At 37.1% G+C, this 21,469-nt stretch overlaps 1 protein-coding gene across 1 annotated transcript in view; it reads right to left on the reverse strand.

Annotated features, from left to right (window-relative positions):
* TTC6 (tetratricopeptide repeat domain 6) overlaps positions 1 to 21,469 on the reverse strand; it is a 179,795-nt gene that overhangs the window by 36,054 nt on the left and 122,272 nt on the right. Inside the window, exons 20-28 of the mRNA XM_012806438.2 lie at positions 19,911 to 19,993; positions 18,738 to 18,814; positions 18,155 to 18,315; positions 14,969 to 15,103; positions 13,585 to 13,734; positions 12,651 to 12,791; positions 11,218 to 11,331; positions 6,431 to 6,550; positions 3,921 to 3,991 (exon numbers count right to left, since the gene is read on the reverse strand). Of these exons, the coding sequence (XP_012661892.2) occupies positions 3,921 to 3,991; positions 6,431 to 6,550; positions 11,218 to 11,331; positions 12,651 to 12,791; positions 13,585 to 13,734; positions 14,969 to 15,103; positions 18,155 to 18,315; positions 18,738 to 18,814; positions 19,911 to 19,993 (1,052 nt within the window). The remainder of the gene's footprint in view (positions 1 to 3,920; positions 3,992 to 6,430; positions 6,551 to 11,217; positions 11,332 to 12,650; positions 12,792 to 13,584; positions 13,735 to 14,968; positions 15,104 to 18,154; positions 18,316 to 18,737; positions 18,815 to 19,910; positions 19,994 to 21,469) is intronic.

Raw genomic sequence — 21,469 nt, forward strand, 5'->3', positions numbered from 1 at the left:
GATTCGAGGGTTCACTTCTGTGGTTCATCTTACAAGGGTACAAGTGAATCTTTCTATGAGTAGAATATGAACGTTTTAACACAATAACTAAGAAAGTTACATGAAGGCTAGGTTAACCAGTTTGATGGAAGTGTCTCGGATTGTGTGTGAAAACACCACACTGTAGTGCATTAATATACACAGTTACCATTCAATAAAACATAAATAAATAAAAATGAACAACTACAAAAACAAAAAAAATAAAATAAAATTGGAGCTGGATACTGTAGTCTGCAGAAAACTAAAGAGGGGCTGCACCATCTGTTACAAAGATTGGTCATAGAAAGTTGTTAAAGACGAACCCTTAGCTGAGACTTTCTCTGTGATGTATTCAGAAGGTTTGAGAAAGAATTCATATTTTTAATGATTGTCTACACTGTGAAAAATGATTGAGCTACTCATGATCCTTGCTCCAAGTTTGGCAAACACGACTCCACAAGACTTCTGCTTGCAGATCACCCCAGAGCCCACAGTGAGGCACTGGGGAAGCTACCGGCAGGAAAGGTTAGCGCCTACAGACACAAAGCAGTCGGCATCTTCTGAGTTCACCTTACATTGCCCCTCTGAAAAATCAGGGTCATTTCCCTTCCCAAACAGTTGACAATGAAATAGCATTCCTCTTTCCTCACAAGTAGCACTATTTAAGAAGTAAAAGTTCCTTTGCTTTTCCAAGTGCCCTTCCTCGCTATGTTATGGCAATAACTCTAAACACGGTGTAACAAATTCTTTATCAGGAATTATTAGCCCATAATCACTTTGTGTAAATGTGCTTAGTTGATAGATTGTGCTGTGGTTAATTTTTTGTCATCTATGAGTACTGAAGTATTCGCTTGTGATACCCACCTACAGTGACTGTGTAAACTGAAATTTCCAGGGAAATTCCCTTTTATTCATGAGGTCTCCATAAATCATTGAAAGATTTCTACTATATCAACATTCATATTGCATCACACCCACGGCCCTCCTCTTACCTATAGAAATTAAAAATCCTTTGTACCTATTTTGATTTATGGTTTCTAAAATATAATCTCTCCCTTTGTATAGCCTAACCAATTAAAACAAAGCAAAAACAAAACCAAAGCAGTGAATGGAAACTCACCAGTATGTGGCTTAAGTTGTGAATTACCAAAACACAGTGACTGAAGCTATTTTTCTTTATTGATCAAGGTATCAGCACTAATGCTTCATGAGCGTCTAGTTTATTCAGTCAAAGTAAAGAATCATTAAACCTTAAAGCTGGCAAGAGATCTTGAAAGACTCTTAGCAAGCTCCTCAAAACTGACAATGACTAAAATCAAGTCCAGAATATGTGCAGTGCTAAAGAGAGAGACTTCCCAGCTTTCAAAAGGTGAAAGAGATTCCATGTAGAAACAGCAACTACATTTCTCTGAAGATGTGTCCATCACAGTGTCCTACAGGCTGAAGTGCTTCTTAAGCAACCACATAGCCTCAGCCACTGGAAAAATGTGGCAGATTTTCTATGTTACATCAGGATACCTGTCCATTGAGATGTAAATGGTGAGCGTTGTTTACCACAGATGAAAGTATATTAAATGAGTTAATATTTAATAGACTTCATTTATTTTCTAAAATAAAATGTGTTCATATGAATCTGAAGCAATAGGGTCACTTACTGAAGTCCTGTGATTCTCCTGACTGTCCTATCAATGAGGGATCCTGCACTGAGCTTGGCCACCAGGCCAAGGACACAGAGACCCACTGCAACTTCCAAATCGATCCCATACATGACCAGATATCCCCTACTGAGTTGTAAAAATAAATCACCCTTCCCTCCCCAAACGAAAGAATCTGGCTTGCAGAGTTAAAATTTCAAAAATATTTTATGCAAATATAAGAACAGTAAAATAAAATGCGCTTGAAGTAAAAAGTGCACGGGATATATATCTCTGAGTAATCTCCCTCTGACACTATTTTTTTGAAAAATATTAAGGTGGCTTCCTCAAAGAGCTCTAAAAATTAACTCGACCATAATACTCTTGGGGACTACATTGGGCAACAAGTGGGATATTCAAGCCTAAGGAATGCCGTCTCCTAGCAACCACAAGAGTGAGAACTAGAGATATACAAAGGATACTTCAAAAGACTGCAACCCCATAAGATTAAAGATCAAAGCCCTAAAAATTAAAATCTTATTCCTTTTTAAAACTTTTCCAAATGAGAAATTTTTTTACTTTCTCCACTGTACGAAACCAAAAGTGAATCCCCATAGTTATAAACCGCACAGCTATCACATAAGTAGTAGTAGCTCACCTTGAAAAGCAAGAATATTTTTCCTGAACTAAATATAACCAATCACTAAACATTCCTTATTGTTAAATTCAGTAAAACTTTCAAAACTCAAAACACATGGAATTGGGACTCTGAGTTTGGGGGGCTTTCCTGTTCATCTAAATTCTACCTTTATTAGAGAACAATAGAGATTCTAGTCCAATGATGAAAGTTGCTTATTTGGAATTGCAAAGCCGTGCTGGCTTAAGGAGGCTCTGCCGTGTATATACCCACTGATTGCCTTTCATAAAAGAGACTGTGAACTGACACGTAAAGAAATTTACTGACTGTAATGGTTGCTACACATAGGAGTGAGGTTGAGAGAAATTTTGGAGTCTGTTTTTAGTTTTAGCAGAATGCAATGACTTCAGACACTTTTGGTCTGCACCCACCCACCAAAACAAACACATCAGTCATCATTATTCCAGGTCTTCTTAAGAATGACAATTACTCAAAGAGATGGATTGTATGAAGGCCCTGGATTAAAATAGACAATGGTGGGACCATGTTTTGCTATCTGAGACCAGTTCCAGCCTTTTAATACAAAGGCACCTTCAGAAGTTCCAGTATATTACATTTTGTTTATAAAATAAAAAAATCTAACTTTCATAGGAAAATGTCACTATACTATCTATGTTCTACATGGGGAAAAAAGAACATCAATTTCCTAAATAATTCAAACTACGTTCTATGTGCTAAACTGCCTAGTCTACATAATTTGTGAACTATTCTAATTTCATCCTCAAAATTAACTGCTATGGTTTCTCTCATTTAAAAAAAAAAAAAAAAAAAAACCACTGTAAACTATGACCTAACCAAATACACATTTTATCCCATATTAAAATCCTCACCTGTTGAATCTCTATAACTTTAAAAGCAAAATGCCCCCAAATTAATTTCCAGACATGTATGTATGTAAACATTATGGTTAGTCAAGTCTCTATACTGTGGTGTTAACTCGGGGTGTACTTTAAACCAACCACCTGCATTTGAGCCTTAAGTGAGTGTTCCCTTCACTCATTTCTGTAACTGACTTATTTTTGTGATAATCTGAGAAAGAAGTAATCATGCTTTAAGTACTGCGATTTTTGTAGATTCATAGATGTTTGATAGCATGGTTCCATGTAATTTTAGATTTACAATTGTGTTTTTTAAATACAAGATTTTCTTGAGAACATACAATTTTTTAAAATCACCCTCTCTTTGCATTGTAAAGGTTAGTCCCATTTCGTGAACAAAACAAATCATTTTATGCCTATGTGCTGCAAGCTATGCGTAACTTTATTCTCTCTATGACCGAGATCCCTTCTACTGTCTAGGCTTGGACCAAGTCGATACCCTCTAATGCCATGATGAAGGCATTTACTTGCTAATTTTGCTAAAACTAGTTTACTGGAAGGCAGGAGAGTGTTGATGACACACTATGTGTGGTTCCCCATGTCTACACAGAAAATTCCTTGTGTCCCTCCCCATTTTTATACTTTGTCACATTCACATTTTCCCCTATCCCTTCTATTCCCTCCTGGCTTCCGAGTGGGGCTATAATTACACACGCTGGGTGTGTCCACTTGGACGCCAACTGCACTCCATACCTGTGATGGCACATGGCGGCACCTTGATAAAGGCTCACAGTCTGGTTCATCAGTATGGCTTCTTTAAAATCCTGAAATAATCACGTAACTTTTTGTTAATTTTGCAACATTATCTCACGTGATTTCTTAAACTTCCTTCTAACTTTGACTCCACCATGAATATGTGGAGGCATATCGATAACACAAGCATGAAAATATACATCTTTCTACAGCTTTATTTCTCCTTTGCAGTATCACGTCAAGTAAGAATCACGGTTGAAGCAGAGGGAACCCTCTAGTACTAATGCACGCCGAGTCCTGTAGTGCTCATCTCCACTTCGAGAAGAAGGACTTTGCCCAGGGTTTTTGCCCTTCTATGTGTAATGAGTTATCTCATTTACTTTCCTTTTATTGTTTATAATACCACCAGAGACTTCTCTGGAGAGAGCCTTGGAAGTTGCATGCCTATGGGACAGACAGGGACCCAGCAGGAGACAGAACATAACTAGGCCTTCTGTGTGGATTTGCTAAGGCTGCTCCTACCTCTGAATCCACCCTTCTAATGAGAAGGTGCCCTAGGATCCAAAAGGCCTTCTGGGAGGGAGGAATGGAAACTCTAAAGCCAAGTTTGAAGTTAGAGAAATCAGCTGGGAAGGACCTGAATGGCCCTGGGGAAGAGACTGTTTAAAAGAATTAAAGGTGCTAAGTCTGCAAGAGATGTTGCCACAGTGGCTCACAGCACCATCCTTTAGTAGACTCCAGAGACACTGTCTGAAGCTCATAGCTTTTCAACATCCTACAGAAGTATTTGAGACTTGAGATAAAATAAGAACATCACTAAACTTAAATTAATAATACCTATAAAACAAAATATCATGTCAACTGCAATGCACTACATATGCATGAGATGTAAATGGACTTTAACAACTGCTATAATGTGAGAAGGCGACTTCTAAAAAGAATTCAGAACCTATGAAAGAATAAAAACAGCTCTGCTTTTTCCCAGAAAACTTGCTTCCAGGAGAATCTTCACAGGCAGTTTGGGAGCTAAGGCACTGCACTCTCCCCTGGGGTGGCAAAGGGAAATGGCTCCCAGCTTGGCCTCCTTCCTGCTGTCTGGAAGTGAGACACCAGCACTGCAGGGGCCCATAAGGCAACACCCAACTAGGGAGGTACTAGCTAACCACAAACCCCTTCTCCTTTCTCCTTGTTCCTCCTTGCGTGAGCCCCCCTAGTGCAGCAGAGGGAAGAGGTCCGCGTCTTAGTGAGGGGCGATGGGTTTGGGACTATCACAGGGTGGAAGAAGGGACAGGGGGGTCATGCTGAGTCCTCTGGGGTCCTGCTGGAGGAGGAGCCATTTGCCACAGACCATTCTGTACCCATGCTTTCCCCTCTGAGATTTGAAAAGCCTGATACTAAATGCAACTATTTGGAAAAGACTAGAAATATTTATCATCTAATAAATGAAATCTAATCAACCGTGCTTCCAGATATTTCTCCAGGAAGGATTTGTGCCTCAGCCTCCCAAGTAGCAACAACCACAGGAGTCCACCCACTTCACCCAACTAATGCCTTGTGTTCCTTAATCTTAATTCCAAAGTTACTGTAAAATGGACAATAAAAATAAAAAGTTAAAAATGAGAATGATGAATGTTAATTATCCTACAATGAAATCTATTTTAACCACCTGCTTCAGCTGGGCTCAGTGATTCATGCCTGCAATCCGAGCACTCAGGGAGGCCAAGGTGAGAGGATCATTTGAGCTCAGGAGTTCAAGACCAGCCTGAGTAAAGGGTGACCCCCTTCTGTATTAAAAATAGAAAAACTAGCTGGGGTGTTGGGGCAAGCCCCTGTAGTCTTAGCTACTGGGGAGGTTGAGGGTGAGGCAAGGAGATCGCCTGAGCCCAAGGGATTAATGTTACTGTGAGCTATAAAGATGCCATGGCACTCAACCCAGGGCAACAGAGTGAAACTGTGTCTCAAAAAAAAAAAAAAAAAAAAATTGAAAAAAAAAAAAACCCTGTTTCTTTTCAATTGCTTATACTTTCTTCTATTATGATTCTGCATGCCTATTTCCACTAATTTAAAAGCCTATTCCCAGTAGTCCATTCTAAACAAGTATATCTTACCCTCTTTGAAACATGTTTATGTTGATGCATTTTCGATGGGAAAAGAGGAAAATTGTGAATGAGAGCTTTCCCAGAACAACAAGGTAAGTTATTCAAAAATCATTTCATTTTCTAAATTGTTGAGTTTTGTGTGTACACTCTTAGGTAAGATAATGATAGTCTTAATCAAATTAGAAATTTTTTATATATTGACTATAATTTTAAAAAGTAAAAATACACACTTTTTGCAAAGATTATAATATTAGTCACACAAGTATTTCAATACAATTTTGGTAAAGTTGGCTTATTGGTCATTAATATTTGCCCGTTGGTTACAGTAAGAACTTGTTCACTAGTTTTCAGAAGCGACTGTGCAAAAAAAATCCAGAGGGTTCATTTTTACACTTCAACAGGTCAGCTTACCTCTAATGCAAAGCCATACTGCTCTAGTTCTGCGTAGATGATTCCACGGTTGACGAAGGTGTTTAATGTTATAGTTTCTCCAGCATCAAGAAGCAGCACCACTCCATAATCTGTTAATGCCTAAAAATAAAATAATTATTTGCAACACAGACTCAACTGTTTAGAGCCTTACTTCATAGGCCATGGACAAAGGTGTTCATGTTCAAACTAATAGTTGGTCCTTAATTTGCCCAATAATAGATGGTCAAAATAATCAGAGGTGAGATTTTAAGGGCCGCTTGAAATTATGGTTACTGCCCTTGTTTTAATAAGGGGAGCATGCTGTGTTTGCACTTCACATGTCATCTGTGAGTCCCCTCACACACTTTCATCTGGGCAGTAGTTGGAATGAAGGGATTTAACACTGTTCCCCTCCTTGGTAGTTTCATCAAATGACAGTTGACATGATTACCATTTAAAACTTGATTTCTTTTTAGTGCTTTATTGTTTTCCTGATTCAAATATAAGCTGGATGGGGGCATGGCTTGTGCATTTAGGTCACCATTTTAAGCTCAGAAACAGGCATCATGTCTGCATGTAAGAAGCATTTGAGAAATTTTTATCAAATGAATAAATCACAGATCAGTGAAAATGGACCTTCATAAAACTAGCATGTAAACACATGTAGGGAAGTTACTTCAAATATCTTGATAGGTAGAGTCATTGTTTTTAAAAGACAGTCTAAGCTAAGAAATCATCAGCTTGGAAATAATCAGCTAAGCTAAGAAATAATCAGCTCAGAAAACCTTTCTGAGGTTTTTATCTTTTCTGCTTTTATCTTTTCTCCCCCGTTCATTCAATAAGCAAGATTTTACTAGTTTGCCCCAGGTACTAGAAGCATCTTAAATTTGAACTGGAGCTCAGTCTCTTAACTCATTTTCCTACTGAACATTTTTTCCAAAAGAGCCATATGGCTTGGTCAGAAAAGGGAGGGCCAAATCTTACGTATCTCTGGTGACTCCTAACTGAAAATGACAGGCAGTATTTGCTCATTTGTCCTCCTCTAGTGTTTCCTGATTTGGGCACTCAAGTGTCAAAAAAACTGTGCAATTAAAGATCCTAGATAAATACTGTGGCATAGTTAATTATAAATTAACATTTCCAGGGCTGTAAAGATAATTAGTAATGTTTATAACAAATAACAAAACCCAGAATGTTATCCACAACTATCTAGTTTTTCCTTTACACCAAAAGCAAAATACGTCTGATGCTTCAGAGATCCTCCAAACAACTGAGTATGTGACATGTAAGGAAACAGAATCTGGGAGATAAGGTCTCGTGAGGGTCCGTGAGGGTGGGAGTTGGATGGGAACAAAGAGGTTTTGATTAAGAAGATGGGTCAGTGCAGGGCCGTGGCCTATTCTGAGTTTGTCATGCCTCTGCTATTAATAGTAGACTTTCTGTCTTGGGAAAGTTATTTAACAGTAAGCTTCAGTATCCTTATCTGAAAAACTGGGAAATTAAAAACCGATCATATTTTTCCCCTACTTTCTTATATAAAACAATCTGATACTACGTAGCAGTTCAAGAATACTTTAAAATACTTAGTCAATTCTGCTATAATACTTGAAAATACTGATCATATTATAAAGTCCACTTAAAAATGTTTTGAATGTATGTCAGTAAAGTATTTAACCCAGTGCCTGTCACACAAGAATCCCATTTAAATAAGTGGTAACCGTCAACTATCTTCTTTAACATAGAAGATGCTAGACCCAGAATTTGCCTTTGCTTAGTATTTTGAAGCCATGTCTTGGGAGAATGCCTGAGTGCATTTTCCACAGACTTGGTTTTTCTCAGCTCGGGATTGCAGGGATGCTGAGAAACAAAGGGAGGCAAACCCATGTGCTGGAGGTCAGAAGGTTTTACAAAGCCACCTAGAGACTGTGAGCCCAGAAGCAAGCAACTCAGTGGACCCCAATACAGGTCTCACACCCCCTCTGTGACTTAGGTGAGTACTAACCTCTCCCTACTTCCATTTCTTCACCTGTAAAATAGAAGGTGAAATTGGATGAAATTCTCTGGGGTCCTGGCAGCTACAAAGTCACTGGTCCCTGGTGCTGGAAACCATCACTCCAAATTCCCTGCTGCATGTGTGGTCTGAGGACTAAACAAAAAAATACCCACTTGCCTTACTCCTCAAAGGAATCTACAGGTTCAGGGCAATCACCATCAAAATACCAATGACATTCTTCACAGAAATTTTAAAAATCCTGAAGTTTATATGGAATCATGAAAGATCTAGAATAGCCAAAGTCATCCTGAGCAAAAAGGACAAAACTGGAGGAATCACCTTCCCTGACTTCAGACCATACAAGAGAGCTATAATAACTAAAACAGCATGGTCCTGCCATGAGGACAAACACATAGACCAATGGAACAGAATAGAGGACCCAGAAATAAATCCACACGTCTACAGTGAACTTATCTTTAACAAATGTACCAAGAACATACAGCTGTAAAGGACAGTCCCTTCAGTAAATGGTGCTGGGAAAACTGAGTATTCATATGCAGAAGAAGCACCCCAGACCCTCATCTCTCACCATACACAAAAATCAAATAAAATATGGATTAAAGACTTAAATCTAAGACCTGAAAATTTGAAAGTACAAACAGAAAGCATTGGAGAAATGCTTCAGAACATTGGCCTGGGCAAGGACTTCATGGGAAATAACCCCAAATCACAGGCAAATAAAACAAAATTAGATAAATGGCATCACATTGAGCTGAAAACCTTCTGTACAGCAAAGAAAACAATCCACAGAGTGAAGAGACAATGCACAGAATGGGAGAGAATAATTGCAAACTATCTAACAAGGCATTAATAACTAGAAGGTATAAGGAGCTGGGACAACTCCTTAGGGGAAAAAAAAATAATCTGATTTAAAAATAGGCAAAAGATCTGAATAGACATTTCTCAACAGAAGACATACAAATGGTGAATAGGTATACAAGAAATGCTCAATATCATTATTCATCAAGGAAATGCAAATCAATACTATAATAAGATGCCGTCTCAGCCCAATTACAAATGCAGGCAAGGATATGGAGAAAGGGGAACCCTCATACAGTATTGGTGTGAATATAAATTAGTCCAACCACTATGGAGAACAGTATGTAAATTCCTCAAAAAAGTAAAACTACAAAAAAAAAAAAAAACAGAAATAACCCTAAAACTATCATATGACCAGCAATTCCACAGCAAAGGGGGGTAATTCAGTATATTGAAAACAATTCTACATTCCTGTGCTTATTACAGCAGTATTCACAAGAGCCAAGATTTGGAATCAACCTAAGTGTCAGTCAACAGATAAAGGGACAAAAAGAAATTGTGGTAGATATACTCAATGGAGTATTACAGAGCCATAAAAAATGAAATCCTGCCATTTGCAATGACATGGATGGAACTCAAGACATTGCATCAATTGAAATGAGCCAACCACAGAAAGACAACTCTCGCACGTTCTCACTCATCTGTGGGAGCTAAATATTCAAAAACAATTGATCTCCTGGAGACAGGGAGTAGAAAATGATGGTTTCCAGGGACGGGGAAGGGAGGGAGAGACAGAGTGAGGATGGCCGATGACTGTGAAAATTAGTGAGTTAGATACGATGAACAATATTTAACAGTACAACAAAATGACTACATCAACAGTAAGGGCATACGTTCAGATAACTAAAAGAGTGGAACTGGAATGTTCCTAACACAGAAATGATAAACGCCTGAGGTGACTGATGCCCCAGTTCCCTGATTTAAGACTGTCACACTAGAGGCCACAATGGAGTGTAGTCAAGATAGGTCAAGAAACACCTGAGTTACATATGCTTCTCAAGGCTCCAGGCTCAAAACTAGCGTCAGTTAAATGCAACTCATAGTTAATGTGTCAATTCACATTGTTTGTGTATATCAAAATATCACATGTACCCTATAAACATATACAACTGTTATGTACCCACAATAATTAAAAATAAAAACTTTTTAAAAACTCTACATGAGCTATTCTAGCTAATGTTGAAATTCTGATAGTGCTTGCTGCCTTAAAATTCTGCATATGACCAGGCACAGTGGCTCATGCTTGTAATCCTAGCACTTTGGGAGCTGAGATGGAAGGATTGCTTGAGGCCAGAATTTTGAGACAAGCTTAAGCAATATGGGGAGAGCCCCATCTTGCAAAAACACTGAAAAATTAGCCAGGCATGGTGGCATATGCCTGTAGTCATGGCTACTCAAGAAGCTGAAGCAGGAGGGTCACTGAAGCCCAAGGGTTTGAGATTGCAGTGGCCTATGGAGATGATACTGTACTCCAACCCAGGAAACACAGCAAGACCTTATCTCAAAAAAAAAAGAAAAAAGAAAAAATTCTGCACACAATGAATCAGTAAAAATATTGACTCATCTAATATATTTTAATAGATACATGTATTTAAATGTTTATATGAACATTTTAAAAATTATTTTTCATTTGACTTATAGAAATCATATAAAAAACTTTGATGAGAAGAAACAAAGAAATTATTAAATATTCTTCTAGACAGTTCTTTGGTTTCTTACGTTTTATGAGTGTGCATTTCCATAGGAGTCATTTTCAAAAATTATAGCAAGAGTAATACATTACAAATGTTCTAAACCTCTGCACAAATGCTCTAACATGTTGCTTTTTCATTGCTAATTGAATTCAACAAGGTGTTGAATACACATTATCTAGTAAATGCTTTGCATGTGCTGTTTACTAAAATTGTCATCTTACCAGTTGAAGTTCTTTTATCTTTGTGTAACATAATGCTCTGTTATAAAATGCTGCGTAACTTTTTTTGTCCATCTTGATAGCTGTACTTAAATCTCTAATTGCTAGCTTATACGTCTACAAATAAAGAAATAATTAGGTGAGAAAGGTAATGGACTTAAATTTAATTGTGCAATAAATTCTTGATTCTCTTAGAGTTCTTTGAAACCCTCATTTCACCATTCTGCATTTCCTCTGTGAAGTTACAATGTTTAAGCTCATCTTTCACAAAGTTAATGAAGAAGCTCTTCTAGTAGGAATTACTGATGACATTCCTCTTACCTGCCAATGAAATTAAATATATCAACAACTTTAGACAATTACCTGATTCCAAATTCTGCTGTGTGGCAAGGAGGAAATCATATTTACAGATTAAAAAGAAGCAAGCCACATTCACCCAGCAAACACTCACCCGAGCTTGCTCACCTCTGCCACTCAGGCTGTCACATTACATAATCGTCTTGTTTTCTACCCATGTTCCCTTTTGCTTCCTCTTTGATTCTTCTTTGATACCTTATATCATCCATTTCTATAGATAGTAATTTTCACGGAATTAACACGTAATGCAAGGTCTTACCTTGCTTTAGGGTATTATTTGCAAAATATTTCATATGAAATAGCAACAAAGAAAGGCCAGAAAAGGAAAGTCTTCTCTGCCGTGTAAAGTATCAACAGTGTTGCTCACATTCTTTAACCCAGTAACTTCTGTTTAAGAACCAGTCACAAACTTAGCAACAGTTTTGCTCTTGGCTGTGTGCAACTGTTTTAAATAGTAGAATAGTGGTTAAGGCACCAGACACATACGATGTGCAATGCCATGGGTGACAAGGGTGACATAGTGAGACTCTGTCTCAAAAAAAAAAAAAAATAGTGTAGTGAAGTTAATTCAAAACACTCCAAATGCTTGACAATAAAGTGATTAAAAATATTATAAATTATGGTGAAATATGTGGTTAAAAAAATTATATCTTCAAAGATTAAATGTAAAAAGCAGGGCACAAGTTGTGTAATAGCATAATCCCAAACTTAGAAAATATGTGTTATATATTATCAGGGAAATAAAAGACTAAATAAAAATCCACCAAAAGGTGCTCAGAAATTATCCTTTGATAGTGGGCTAATAATCCTTTATTCCCATCTATATTTTCCAGATCATCTACAATGAATATGATAGTAATAAGTGTTATTTCAAACATAAATGCCAAAAATAATCATCATTATTTCGTGAGAAAGTATGAAATGAATTCCTTCTGAGGCACTAGGAAAGTACATAGTTCTGACCCTCAGGCCATGGTGATTCCCCTACCACAGAGAAAAAAAAGGAAGTGAATCCACACCAGGCATCAGAGAATCACCCAGTCTAAAATGTCATTAAGGCAGGCAGGAAATGGCCCTACCTTGTTGTAGTATTTCAGAACTCCTCTGTACAGATAGGCACGCACACTCCCAGGATAAATTCTGATAGCCTCATTACAACTCAAGATGGCTTTCGAATATCTGCCTTTTGAACCATAGAAGGCAACTCGGCTCAGATATGCCTGTTCAGGAAAACAAAGAACGGAAGCAGAAATGAGTGTTTTAGGGAAGGCATCCATTCTACCAAAATATACAGTACTTTGAACAAATCTGTGCCACCCCAAAATAGTATTAAAATATAGAGGTTTTTTCATGCTAAGAAAGAGTGAAAATTTTTTAAGGAAAAAAGCCAAATATATACAATAATAGGAAAAAAAATGCAATGAGCATCTGGATTGAATGAACACCTGGAATAAATAACTATTAATATTCTATCCTATCTGCTTTATCTAATTTTTTCTGAACTATCTGAAAACAAGTTGTGGACATCATAATACTTCACCCCGTGCCCTCCAGTACGCATGTCCTATGAGAAAAAGGACATTCTCCCACTGCCATACTACTAGACTACCAGCATATGTGCAAGAAAATTAACAATAAAATTATTTAAGCTAAACTAAAATCTTCTAATATTTAGTCTACATTGAAATTTCATAGACTTTTAAAATCAGGATCCAATCAAGCTATTGGATCCTATTGAATTTTGTACTGTCTCTTTAGTCTAAAAGCAAGAATCAGGATAATGCCAAAACAATAAAATCATTAATACTTTTATATACACCATATACCTGATGGAAATAATGCCTTTTGTTCAAGGGGAATTAAAGATATCTGGATTATCAAAATACAGTGAGTTGAAAAGTAGGTATAAGTAACTGATTATTAAAAATTTAATAACGATAGCATATAAAGGATTTAATAGTTTTACCAAAGTTAACACACTCTCCAAATCACTAAAATCATTTATTTAAATACCTGGTAATGTTTGGGATTAAGGGTAATTGCACGGTTAAAATCCAAGATCGAGTTATCCTTGTGGAGTTTTACTTTACAAAGCCCTCGCTGGTAAAAGCATTCTGCTAATTCGGGATTTGCTTTGACAGCTTTTGTGAAAGAATCAATAGCCTAGAAGAGTATATTGTTAAAATATGCAAACCATTTAGTCATAGAATGAATATGTTATTTTAAAATGTTGCCAAACATACAAGTGTTGAAAAGTTTCACCCTGTGTTTTAATAGTTTTAAATATATTTTTCCCAATGAACCTTATGGATCAAACAAAAGCAATATTTAGGAACAGATAATACTAAATGATAAGAAATAATAAACAATAAATCAGTTAAGGTTTATGATTCTAATTAAAAGCCCAATTCCCAAACTAATGTCTACGTGACCCATGTTGTTAGATTATAGTATTTGGGGGCTAGAAATTTAATCATTATTTTTCAGATTTTATAAGAAATCACAACTGGCACATTTATTTTCATGAAGATCTGAGAACTAAAGTAAATATGTACTCATGAAATTTCAGAACACTAAAATATTTTCCCAACATGGTAAAACAAAGGTGAGTTGGTTCTAGTTGTTCAAAAGGACTAAACACTTGTGAAATATTTGTAAGTCATATTATATTTACTGGTGTTTTTTAATGGAACAACTAATCAGATGGAGCTCTTTTCATATGTTCTAGAAATACGAGTTTAAGACATTGTCCACTCCAAGAATATGAAAATTAGAGCGATGCCTGTGTGCCTGGTGTGTGTGGTTGGGGATAAGATGGAGTTGGTGAATATCCAGCATTAGCCACTGGAAAGCATCAACTATTGTACATATTTATCATATCAGCGGCAATTTTGAAGTGAGGAATTGTGTAAAATAGCCATAGACTGGATAAACACATAATTCAACCATCTGTTTTTCAATGAATCCGGCCATCTTAACAACCAGTTTCAAGGTGATTTGAATTGTTTAATTATCAGTAAGAGATGCCCAACAGTGTCTTAATGGTTTTCCATCTATTCTACATTATACTCTCCATTGAATAAGTCAACTCATATAGTAATGTGATGGAATTATTTTTCTGTAATGAATTCCTTCAGTTAGATGTATTGATTTGGTGGGAAACACACGTTACTCTTTAGAATATTGTTGACAGCTGAACATCAACTAAAATGCGTTGATTAAATGAAACGATATCCTAAGTATCGCAGGGTTCACACTGCTTGTAGGAAGCCAAGCTTTACAAGGAGTGCTAGACTAGCCACTCACTGTACAGGGAGCCTTCAGAATACAAGAGGTCTATTTCTTAAATCTCAAATAACCTAGGCTACTAAATACACAAGATAAAGGCATAGAATACCATTTGCAAGTTGCCTTCCTCCATGTAACAGAGACCCAAGTGATACAGACAGTCTGCTGAAATGGCTGTGGCATTTGGTCCTTTATCAGAATGCGAAAAGGCATCCAACGCCTTCTTAAATATTTTCATAGCTTCCTATTAAAAGAAGAGGGGGTTATAACTAATTGATCACAACCAGTTACAGACTGCTCTGTTCCTTCTTCACTCACACTGCTTACTTGACAAGACAAAAAAAAAGGGAGGGCGCACGTTTCTACCCATATTTATTTAACACCACAGCCTTAAATATTAAAAGAAACGCAGAGCACGCACTTCTCTCATTTCACCCAGGAACACCAGACCCGGTAATGACACAGACCTTGCTAGTACAAGAGCAGAAAAGGACCCAGATTGGGAGTCTAACCACCTGAGTCCCACCAGGTCCCTGTCCCACAAGTCAGTTCACAGGGGGCTTATACACCTGGATTTGGGGAACTGTAATTTCTAAACTCTAAAGGCTACTTTTTCGTAGTCATCAGTCTTAAATTTATGAACTAATTTATTGCCAATCTCCTGAGAATCTTCCTGAATGCAATATTGGGAAGTCATCGGAAGGGCTCCGCTGATAATATCTGATGTGATTTTAATCCATCTTCATTTTGTCCTGCTGTGCTCTTGTTCCACTGACATCAGAAAATAAATCACCATCAAAAACCACTCATTTAAATTTAGTCAAAACAGTTGAAACTCATTAATGAAAAGAATTCAATTTTCCAGATAGAAATGCCACTCAATAATTAACCAATCATTTATGTTTGTATAGGAATACGAACGCTTATTACCAGTTGTCTCATTTTCTTAGTAGTGTTAAATTTGTGAAAGAAACAATGAGATTTGGTGTGGAAATGCTCCATGTCTTCACTGCCGTCCTTCAGCATCTACTCCCACCTCCACACCCTCCTGTCCTCATTCACCACATGACCTTACCGTGAAAAACCAGATTATCCTCTCAGTCTCCCTCCTTTTTCTTCTCAGTGTCTCCACAGAGCCCCCCATTTCCACCCTTTTTCTCCTCTTTCTTTCTTCTCCTCTTTCTTCTTCTTCTTTGACCCCACGTCCCTCTGCGCCTACTTGAGCACAGCCTGTTATTGCCTTCTCTGTTCAGTTCTCTGGATTTGTCCCCCTTCACTCCTCGTCTCCTTGAGTCCATAACGCTACGAGTCTACTCAAGCTGTGCATCCCACCTGAATGCAAATGAACACGTCTTTGCTCCCTCCTGCTCCCCCAGCTCTCTCTCCTTCCCTACTCTACAAGGCTCCCCAGGAGAAGTGGAGGGGCCTGCAGATCAGGCACACTCCTGTTCTGAGCACAGTACACTGGCTGCTCTGTGAACAAAAGCTTGAAAGATGCAACAGTGCTGCTATAATTCAAGAAAAAAATGTCAAATTACACGCTCTGAACCAGGTTAATGACATAGAAAGAGAGAAAGGAAGTGGATTTGAGAGGTATTTGGAAAGTAAAAAGAGGTCATCACCATTGATGGGTGGAAGAGGGCAGCCAAAAGGGACATCAGGTGTCCAGCCAGAGCTCCAGGCACCAGAGTTGGGGAGGTTCAAGCAAGCATAAAAGAGAATTCCTCAAAGCCAGAAGAAAGGGAAGCTTCAAACAAGGGTGAGAAGTAGGCAGTGATCCACACGGAGAAATGACCACTGACTCTGCAAGAAGGAAGTCATTAAAAGATACTTTGGAAAGTCTGAATAGACCAATTAGCATCGAGATGGGATAAGAAAACCATTTAAGAAATATACATCTGAAAGAAAATATCCAAATCTCTCTTGCAATTATGCATATTTAAAGTGTTATACTTTGTTGCTAAGAAATTATTAAAAGATAAGCAAAATTCAAGGAACATAAAGTTCTTTTTACTGCTTAGGAGGTCACCCCCTGTTCTCAGGAATACAGTATTCTTTAACTTCAGACTTTCCTATTAATACTTGCAACGTTTTAAATAGTAACAACTAAAATAGAAATGAAACAAAAAGAACAGTGGAGAAAATTGAATAAGACAAATTTTTAAATAAAAAAACCTTAATACAAAAAGCAAACAGGGATAAAGAGACTTTTAAAAGGAAGGACACGTATTAAACACACAATGTAGGAGGAAGGGAGGAAAGAAGAGAATGGGAGAGAAAGAGAAAGAGGGAACTAGATGATAAAGAACATCCAGACACAAGAAAAATCACCACATTTTTCGAGTAGAACAAAGATATCAGAATGGATTTTTTAAAAATCCTATTATAAGAGATAAATCTGAAGCTTGGAATACAGAAAAATTAAAAGGACAGAGAAGACATAGCTAAGAAATATTAATCGAAATAGAGTAGATATAGTATCAGACAAAGCAACCATCAAGACAAAAAATATTATTCAAGACAGAGAGGGTCGCTATGTAAGGACAAAAATGTTCAATTCTTCAGGAAAGCATAGCAACTCTAAAGATCTGTATCTCTAACTAATAAATCAAAAACTGAAAGAACTACAGAGAGAATTTGACATCCAACATCATAATGCGGGATTTTAACATACTGCAGTTAATCAAAAGCAACATAAAGACAATTACAAGACAATCCACACTCAGTGAGACGCTATGCACGCAGCACACAACCCAGGGTCAGTAGATGGCATTCATTCTTTAAATGCCCAAATCAGTAAGAACAAGAAAAACAAACAAAATGCATGCAGGATATTGAAAGAACAGGAAATACGAGTGGCCGATAAACACACAAAAATGTTGAAACTGAGAAATGTGAATTAGGCTCTCCCATTGAGATGACTTTCGTTTTCATTCACCACGTTAGTAAAAGTAAAGTCTAATAGTAGCAATTAGGGTAGAAGATGCAAATCAGCAACACTCACACCCCGCAGGTGGGAGGCCGAATCTGGGGCACCACAGGAAAGGATGTGTCACTTCCTTGAAGGTCAAACATTCACACTTTATATACAAGCAACTGCACTCCTGAAAAGATATCCTTTTCTTTTTCTTAAGAGGAAAAAGAAAGAAGAAATAACTCAAGTGTTAATTAACAGAAAAATAAATAAGTAAATAACTAATACAATTTAGTTTTGTAAAAAATATTTAAAATGTCACTCTAAGTGCAATCTGTAAAGTTCATTAACTTAGTAAGTGTTACGTAGAGTGCTTTTCACCTTGATTCTCTTGGCCTTCATCTGGGCTTTTGCTAACAGAGCATACATGGTGATGTCCGGTCTGCTCAAAGTGGTCCCATCCAACACCTGCAGGGCCTTTTCATGGTTTTCACAAAATGAATAAATAAGTGCTTTCTGTACAGGACTCAACTCAAGAAGCCCTAAAAGGAAAGGAATATTTACCAATATCCTTGCCAAGTTTCAAGGGTTTAGAATACAATTACTTTAAGGCAGTCAAATAATTCAATATTTTTTTCGTTACAAGATGAAATAACAAATTTAATAACAATATTAGACCAAAATCGATTTACTACCAGCAAAGAGTAAGACATTCCAATTAGGAAAAATATATATATACTATAAGCCTGATATTTCCTATAATAATTTCACTCAAAAAATTTTACTATGTTATGAATCATTTTACTAATTGATGACATACACATGAAACTGAAGCTTCAAAATCTAACTCTGACCTCATGACCTTGTCATGCTTTCTAAACATAACTACTAAAAAGAATATAAAAAAATTAAAGAGAAGTTTCTTAAGTTAAAATAATTATAATTTCACATTAATTATATTTACCTTTGTCCATCTCTGCTACTTGATAAATAGTAAACTTTGCAAGCTCATAACATTTCATCATAAGAAGATATTGGCCTCTGGGGGAAAAAACAGCTTTTGATTCTAAGAGTTAAGTAGGATTTTTCCAAAATAAAGTTTCTTGTAAACAGCTACTTAAAATATTACAGTTATAATACATTCATTCACATTTACACATGTATGCATAGAAAACAATGTGAAAATTGTAGATATTTATATAGTCTAAATCAGTGGTTCTCAACCTTCCTAATGCCACGACCCTTTAATACAGCTCCTCATGTTGTGGTGACCCCCAAACATAAAATTATTTTCGTTGCTACTTCATATCTGTAATTTTTGCTACTGCTATGAATCATAATGTAAATATCTGATGTTAGGTGACCCCTGTGAAACGGTCGTTTGACCCCCCCCAAAGGGGTCACGACCCACAGGTTGAGAACCGCTGGTCTAAATAGACAAATAAGCACAGAGATATGATAGAAAAACAATTTAGGAAATACACTGCTGAAAGGAAAATGCCCAAGTCTCTTTTTGTAATTATGCATATTTAAAATGTTATACTTTGTTGCTAAATATTATTAAAAGACAAAGCTCAAGGAACATAATTGGGGGGAGGGGGGAGTGAGTTACACAAATAGAAAAAATGTGGTTCAAGGGTTAAAAGGACAAAGCCCCTTGTCAGAAAGCATTGTTCCGTTCCGTTTTCCCAGGCCTGTACCCTACAGATGGTATATTCTGGATGCTGATAACTAATAAATTGCCAAAGTTCTCCTTAGAGCAAGCTGTACTACATTTGAAATACAATGTGGTGTTATTTCTTTTTTTTTTTTTCACTGAACTAGCTGAGGTTGTGTCCTCTGTGGACACAATCAAAAAGCTACTGTTGAAGATACCACCTTACTCTCAAGAGGTCTGTGGTAACTGTGTAACCGGTAACCAAGAAAGGCCTCCAAGAGCTTACTTACTAAACAGTTGTGTTTTGACACAAGAGCAGAGCACAGGGAAAGACCTGGCCGTCTCAGTTTAACAAACTGGCTTGCTGGTTGGGAGAGTAAACGTAGAACACAGAGGTTAGATCAAGGATCAAGAACTAAAGATCCCCACAACTCTCAGGGATGCCAAGTTATCCCAAGAATTCAGTTTCTAGGCTCCTACCTTATGATATACAATTGGATTCCATCTGGCTGCAGGTGGATAACACGAGATAACTCCTTTACTGAACTTTTCAATTTATGCATCTGTGGAGTGATAGACAGAAACTTAGCCCCTACTACATGGTATTAATTGATCCCTTTTGATGTATTTCCCCTTCCACGTTTCACTGCGGAAATTTTGCAGGAACCTCTCCCAAAACAAATGTCTTTCTTAAGAATCAACAAAACCAGCAGCATACGGAGTAATAAAAAAAAAAAAAGTTTATTACAGCTAAGGAGACAACAACCAAAGCAAATGACAACCTACACAATGGGAAAGGATGTTTGCATATTCTGAATCAGACAAAAGCTTGATAACTAGGATCTATGGAGAACTCAAATTAATCCACACGAAAAAAGCCAACAACCCCATATATTAATGGGCAAGAGGCATGAACAGAACCTTCTCTAAAGAAGACAGATGAACAACTAGCAAACATATGAAAAAATGCTTTTTGTCCTTAATTATTAGGGAAATACAAATAAAAACCACCCTGAGATATCATCTAACCCCAGCAAGAATGGCCCACATCACAAAATCTCAAAACTGCAGATGTTGGCATGGATGTGGAGAGAAAGGGACACTCCTACGCTGCTGGTGGGACTGCAAACTAATACAACCTTTTTGGCAGGAAGTTTGGAGAACTCTCAGAGAACCCAAGCTAGACGTCCCATTTGATCCTGCAATCCCATTACTGGACATCTACCCAGAAGGAAAAACATCCTCTTACCATAAGGACACTTGCACTAGACCAGTTGTTCTCAACTTTCCTAATGCCATGACCCTTTAATACCGTTCCTCATGTTATGGTGATAAGCATAAAACTATTTTCATTGTTACTTCATAACTGTAATTTTGCTACTGTTATGAATCGTAATGTAAATATCTGATATTAGGCAACCCTTAAAGGGGGTTATGACCCACAGGTTGAGAACCACTGCACTAGACTGTTTATTGTAGCTCAATTTACAATCGCCAAAATGTGGAAACAGCCTAAATGCCCCCCAACCCAGGACTGGATTAACAAGCTGTGGTATATGTATACCATGGAATACTATTCAGCCATTTAAAAAGATGGAGACTTTACATCCTTTGTATTAACCTGGATGGAAGTGGAACACATTATTCTTAGTAAAGCTTCACAAGAACGGAGAAGCATGAATCCTATGTATTCAATTTTGATATGAGGACAATTAATGACCTAGTACATGGAGGGAATGGGGGAAGGGGAGAGCAGAAATATAGAGAGAAGGAGGGAGGGAGGTGGGATTTCAGTGTGTGACATGCCTTTTGGGGGCAGAACATAATTATAAGAGGGACTTTACTTAACAAATGCAATCAGTGTAACCTGGTTTCTTGTACCCATAATGAATCCCCAACTATTAAAAAAAAAAAGTGTTTTCTTTTCAGTTACCTTTAATTTTGAAGAAATACATACCCAAACGTACATAATATATAAAGAAATACATACCCAAACGTACATAATATATAAAGAAATACATACCCAAACGTACATAATA

Source organism: Otolemur garnettii, unplaced genomic scaffold (assembly GCF_000181295.1).
Source record: "Otolemur garnettii isolate 467f Iridium unplaced genomic scaffold, OtoGar3 scaffold00052, whole genome shotgun sequence".
In the NCBI taxonomy this organism is placed as follows: Eukaryota; Metazoa; Chordata; class Mammalia; order Primates; family Galagidae; genus Otolemur; species Otolemur garnettii.